The sequence below is a fragment of the Fukomys damarensis genome, unplaced genomic scaffold, assembly GCF_012274545.1.
Source record: "Fukomys damarensis isolate Sample0158 unplaced genomic scaffold, DMR_v1.0_HiC HiC_scaffold_37, whole genome shotgun sequence".
NCBI classification, from domain to species: Eukaryota; Metazoa; Chordata; class Mammalia; order Rodentia; family Bathyergidae; genus Fukomys; species Fukomys damarensis.
Genome location: NW_022900949.1, coordinates 30,004,650 through 30,011,509, shown reverse-complemented (window position 1 = coordinate 30,011,509; position 6,860 = coordinate 30,004,650). Strand labels below are relative to the sequence as shown.

The 6,860-nt window shown below is 35.1% G+C and overlaps 1 protein-coding gene across 1 annotated transcript in view; it reads left to right on the top strand.

Moving 5' to 3' along the window:
- Itfg1 (integrin alpha FG-GAP repeat containing 1) overlaps positions 1 to 6,860 on the top strand; it is a 233,971-nt gene that overhangs the window by 31,858 nt on the left and 195,253 nt on the right. Inside the window, exon 6 of the mRNA XM_010617261.3 lies at positions 4,090 to 4,184. Within this exon, the coding sequence (XP_010615563.1) occupies positions 4,090 to 4,184 (95 nt within the window). The remainder of the gene's footprint in view (positions 1 to 4,089; positions 4,185 to 6,860) is intronic.

The window sequence follows — 6,860 nt, the reverse complement described above, 5'->3', positions numbered from 1 at the left end:
GAAAAAATTTTTACCAGCTGTTCCTCAGACAAAGGACTATTATCAAGGATATTTAAAGAACTCAAAACAATCAGCACCCCCCAAATATAAAGACCTGATTCAAAAATGGGCATCCAAAATGAACAGACATTTCTCAGACAAAGAAGTAAAAGCAGCAAGTAAATATATGAGAAAATGTTCCACATCACTGATCATTCGAGAGATGCAGATGAAAACAACACTGAGATTCCACCTCACCCCACAAAGAATGGCTACTATCAAGAAATCACACAATAACAAATGTTGGGTTGTGGCAAGAAAGGAACCCTTCTCCATTGTTGGTGGGAGTGCAGACTAGTGCAACCACTATGGAAATCAATATGGAGATACCTCAAAGAGCTTGGACTGGAGGTTCCATTTGACCCAGCCATCCCTCTGCTGGGTATCTTTCCAAGAGAACTAAAAAAATCATATCACAGAGAAGTATGCGCACCCATGTTTATAGCAGCACAGTTTGTAATAGCTAAATCTTGGAAACAGCCCATTTGCCCATCCGTTGGAAACTGGATAAAGAAGTTGTGGTTTTTCTATAAAATGGAATATTACTCAGCCATAAAGAACGAGAAAATAGATTCATTCATAGGAAAATGGATACATTTTGAAGATATACTCCTACGTGAAATAAGTCACACATGTGTAAATACTGAATAGTTTCCCTGGTGTGAATAATCTGCAGTGAAACATAAGATCCTAATAAGATTACTGTCATTTAGAAATGAGAAGAAAGGAGCTAAAGGTGTAGGGAAGGTGGGATGGGGAAGGGTAATAAGGGAAAAGAAAAAAATGTGAGAGAATGAAAAGATGAAAATAAAGTGTTTGTAGATGGGGAGGGGAGAAGGGGGTGAAGGGAGGACAGGGGTAAGGGGAAAAAGTGAGAACCAAGACTTGTCATGTAGAGGTACAAGATCCCAACAATGAATGTAACTGTACTGTATCCCTAAAATGTACCAATAAACTCAATTAAAGCTGAAAAATAAAAAATAAAATTTCAGCAAGAGGGCCTGGGATTTAGTGCAGCGGTTTGGTGGCCTGCCTTGCAAGCGCAAAGATCTGAGTTCAATCCCCGGTCCTCCCCCCAAAAATTGTTTTTTCAGCAAGAGTTGATGATAATATTCTTAACATATAACATAGAAACATTTTATTAAAAATATATGCATATATACTATTGCCAGAAATACAATAGAAAGATTGATTCCCCAATTTATTTTTTAATAGATCTGATTAAACATGTTTTCTTTAAATGTAGAGTAATAGGCACTAATTAATAGTTAGATAAATCTTGGGTAAGGCCTTTTGTGTACTTAAAAATTGAGAAAGTAGCCAGGAGTGGTGGTGCACGCCTGTAATCCCAGCACTCAGAAGACTGAGACAGGAGGATTGCTGTGAGTTCGAGACCAACATGGGCTACATAGTGAGTTCCAGATCAGTCTCAACTACATAGTGAGACCCTGTCTCAAAAAACAAAACAAAACAAAAAATTGAGAAAGTAGATGGCTGTCATGAATAGATTATATACCTTTTCATTTCCAGGTACTTACTGTCAACAGCTTGAAGGAAGACCTGATTGATAGCACATTAGAAATTATTTTTGATGAAAGATAATTATGTGATTTTTCTGACTTGACTACAGAGGAATTCAAAGAATTGAGTCATTGCTGTAATAAATATCCGTTCATTTTAATCCTACTTACATGACGATGTCTTAGCATTTATATTTGTAAAAGGTGAAAGTAAGACTAGACCTTATACTGAATTCTGCTTCATGCATGCAGTAAGACATTTCTTAAGAATAAATAAATATATTTTAAAGCTTCATTCATCCCTTTTAAAATGCATTTCTAATAAAATTTTACTTTTGGTTTAATAAGTTATCAGACTATTTAATATGTCTTTTCTTCACTTGTGTACTAGTAGTTAAAATAAATCAACTTTGAAGAGAATTTTTTCAACAATGACATCCATAAAGAGAACCAACGTAAATAACAACTTTAATTGACAGTTCACTTCATAGACAAACTCTTGTTTAGAGAATTATGCTAGAGTCATCAATGAAAGGACTTTAAATAAAGAAAACATTTTACATCATGATAAAATTTTCTAAGAAAGAAGGAGTGGAAATAAAAGTTCAAAGATAAAAAGGAAAGATATAAATTTCTGGAGATTGACCTTTTTAAAATTAATTATTTTACTTTAAAGTTTAATAGGTGCAAAGATTAATTGGGTTTATAATTTTTCAAAAAAATTTTAGAGCATATCTGAGCTAAAATGTTTGAAAATCATTGGGCTAGAAGCAGATTCTTCTTCATACCAAACCTATATCCTAGTATCTACTTTTACCTGAATATATTAAAGTGACAGTTCAGTATGAGCAAATCATTGAAAACTGGGTGAGATAATAGTCATTTCAGAGAATAGTTACCATAAGCAACCAAAACCTACAGTTGACATTAATCACTTCTAAATTCATCCTTTGATATATGCTATTCTTTGAGATTAAGGCTGATAATACTCACAAATTAGAACACTTTGCTGTAGTAGTGTTTTCTGTGGGAGGAATTGCTAATTGAAATTTTCTGACAGAGGTTCAAAAATGTCAGTGGATAGACAATATGGCTTAGAACTGCCTACTTTTTTACCTCTGCTGTTTCTTCCATTGTGATTACAAGAGCTGTGTATAAAATAAACCCTGAGAGACAACTACTGCCTTTAAAGTGATATAAATATAAAATAGAGCATAGGCAAAAAGTTATAATAAAATACTGTGAAGAACTTGAATATTCATTTTAAATATTCTAGAAAGCAAGATTACAATTCATATCCTTAAGAGATACAAATTCAAATACTGAAAAGGACTAAGAAGAAAAACAGAGCAGATGAAGCAGTACAGGAAGACTGGATTTTCTTGCCTCAGGGCACTGCCTCTGGGATAAGTGCTGGTTGGTCTCAGCCCATTTAAGACTTTGAAATTAAATTCACAATTAATACCTTGTGTCCTATCCAGTCAGTTGCATATTGTGTGTACAATTAAGTTGAATTTAAACAGCCTGGCATTTCTTTTTAACGTGTCTGTGTTTCCATATTGGACTGGAACATAATACTAATGAAAAAATTCGTGACTTCAGTTGAAATAGAGAATAGGAAATAACAGTTGATTGCTGAGTATTTTGTACAAGTTTGGTTCTGGTTAGGCATTGTAGATATAAATATATAGGAGCCAGAGTTTCTGGAGGAGTTTTACAAGATCAAAGAGAAAATTCTTCTAGAAACTTTAATACCAACCAAAATGCTATTCAAAGAGAAAAATTTAATAGGAAAACTGAGAGAAAATCTTTTAGAAGAAGCTGGTTTGAGGTGGTCTTAATAGATAGAAATGCCTTTAAGTCTGACGAGTTCTCAACTGATAGATAACTGTAGGGGAATGATGTAAACTTGTTTTGTATAGTAGTCTACCAGTTTTATAGTATGTTCTGATTTGGGTTACAATCGTTATATTAATCATTAATACTAGATGAACCTGAGTGAGGGCTATATAGAAACTTGGCACTATTGTTTTTTTTTTCATTTTAACGAGGTGGAGTTCAGATATCAAAACTAACCCATTTCATTGCTTATATGATCTCTAGTGTACAATAAGGTGTGCAGTTTAGTGTACTTAAGATATTTATAATGTTTTGCAACCATTGCCTCTAACTAGTTCAAATATTCCATTTCTTCAAAAGGAAACGGTATACCATTAAGCTCTTATTGTCACTTGCTCCCTACTGGCAACTCATCTATTTTGTTTGTCTATGTTCTCTATGCACTTACCTATTAAGAATATTTCATGTACATAGAATTATAAACCTTGTAACATTTTATATATATGTCTTTTTCATAGAGCATTGTTTTTAAGGTTTATCTCTATTGTACCACGTATCAATATTTCATTCCTTTTTATAACTGAATAATACTCCCATTATACTGATACATAGTCTTCCATCCATGTCTTTATATTTTGAAGTAATATTCATTTGATATTACCTTAAGAACATTTTTTATTTTATATTTCAGAAATTTATCATGGCATCCTGCATTGGCCACTAAAAGTAAAATGAGAATTCCCCATTCTCATGCATTTATTGATCTGACTGAAGATTTTACAGCAGGTGAGTTGCACAAAAATGAGAAATAGTTGAACTTCCTAAGAATTGTGGAATTTTTTTTACTTTTTAGTTAGTATTTACTTAATAGTAAAGTGTGTGTTAATACCAAACTGCTAAAAGGCTTAAGTCAATTGTATTAAAAATGTAGAAAAAAAATTAGTGAGTGTAAATAATTCTTTCTTATTTTTGTTACTTATTAACCTCTTCAGAATTTGAATTCTCTTTTTATGAATTCATGGTAATTTAAATATATTGCATGATGTTTTTTTTTCCTTCTATATAAAATTGTTTCACTTACCAATGCTATAAATTTAGTAATAAAAATAATTGCTTATATACCAAACAACAGGGTCTTTTTAAAACTTCTTATTGTGGAAACTCTTAAACAAAGAGGACAGAATAGTATTGTATATGCACATTTAATCATCACCTAGCTTTAAAAATTATAAATAGATCCAGGCGTGATGATGCGTGCCTATAATCCCAGCACTCGGGAGACTGAGGCAGGAGGGTCGCTGTGAGTTAGAGACCAGCTTGGGCTACATAGTGAGTTCCAGGGCAAATCTATATAGTGAGAACCTGTCTTGAAGAAAAAAAAAAAAAAGGAATTATAAATAGTATATATCAGGAGTCCCCAACCATTTTAGCACTTGTGACCAATTTCATGAAAGACAGTTTTTCCATGAATGGGCTGGGAGGAGGTGGTTTGGGGATGATGCAAGTACACTGCACTTACTGTTATAATTATTACATTGTAATATATAATGGAATAATTGTACAATTCACCATGGTGCAGAATCAGAGGGAACCCTGGACTTGTAGTATTCCAACTTGGCAGTCCCATCTAGAAGTGATGGGAGACAGTGACATCCAAAGTGTGTGCTACTTAATGTCCAGTCCATTCCATAATCTTGTTTTGTTTGCTATCACCATAGAAAACCCTGCTTCACAAAGATAGGATCTTGGAAATGGAACCAGGCTTTTCACTGCTTTCGTGGCATTCTCAGGATATTCCACCTTGACTTTCATGCAGAACATATGGAGATTTGAAATTTTCTCAGACAGATTTTTAAGGCCCCAGTCATATGTATTCTCAAGAAGTTGATCTCTTCTAGCATGGACAACGTTGATTCACCTGGCTTTCAAATGGGTCTGGGATCACTTCTGTCCTAGTGCGGGAGTCTTTTGTGGTTGGAAAGCTGAGATCCAGGTATAGGACACATAATTGTAATTCTAGCACTCAGAGAGGCTGAGGCAGGTGGGTCACAAGTTCAAGCGCAGCCTGGTCGATATAGCAACTTAGTGAGATACTGTCTCAAACTAAAACAGGGCTCAGTGCAAAGGCCTCAAGTTTAATCCCCACTGTCTGCCAAAAGAAAGAGTGGACAAGGAAGGAAGCAAGCAAGCTAGCTAGCTGAGGTGCCTGATCATGTGGGAGAAAGAAGATCCTGGCTCAATCTTTCACAGTCTCTGCTTGTGTTTGAAGCATGTCAGAAGTCTCCATGTTCTCTCATTGCCCTGCAGTTCTGGTTTTGCTTTGAATGCAGTCACGATATCGCCTGCTTGGACACAGCTGTCGTTCTTCCCTGAGATGACAGATTGAGTTCATTGAACCGTTCAGCTTAAATTCACATAAGTAAGCAAGTTTTGTGAGCCTTTGTCTTCTCTGTCACCAATGTGTTACTACTTGTGGTTAAAGTAGTAGTGGTGCAGTTTTCTAAACAGCAACTCCTAATTCAAAAACTCTAAACAGTGGCTGCCTTTAAAAAGCTATCTCATTTCTGTATATAAGAATAGACTGCAGCAAAAGTGCATATAGCAAAAATATCCTCATGCACATTCTTCTGAAATATATATTCAATGAGAACAAGCCTCGTTGCCCTGTTGTCAACATTAGTAGACTTGTCAACCTGGACTGCATACCACGGTGACTCACTAATTCTAACAGTTGCACCAATATCCTAGGCTGTGTTATCAGTTTGTCTACCTATGTGATGGCTAAAAGAGGAACACATGCTACTTTCTGAACAGCAGCCTCTTCTGAAAGCTCACATCAGATGTCTTTAGCAGCAGGCAGGATCAACTCTTTAAAAGTAGAAAAGGACTTCTTCAGCACTAAGAATGATGCTGTCAGTGCAGACGCATTTGATGAAGTGGTGACCTTCAAAAATTGCTTTCTATTCTTTTTGTTTTTTTCCTTTGAAAAGCTCCAAAGGCTTTTCTGTAAATGCAAGTGCTTGGTCGCCCTGTGGTGAAGCCGTTTTGAAGGTTTCATTGCTTCATGGGGCAGTGGGTCGGCACATATTATACAAAGCAGGCTTGGAAAATGTGAATCACCTGTTGCAGTGAACCCATGACTTAAGTAGGACTTTTCGTATTTTCTTTTAAATGCAGCTTTCTTTTTTTTTTATATCTTATTGAATTTATCGGTACTTTTTAAGTATACAGTACAGTTACATTCATCATTGGGATCTTGTACCCTTACATGACACATCTTGGTTCTCATTTTTCCCCATACCCCTGCGCTCCCTTCACTCACTCAACCCTCCCCTATTTACAAAGACTGTTTCCATTTTTTCCTTTTCTCACATTTTCTCTTTTTATTGACAATCGTAAAGTCCTCTGTAGTCTCATTATTGAGTCCTTCTTTATCTCAAAGATGCTCTTTAGAGACATTTT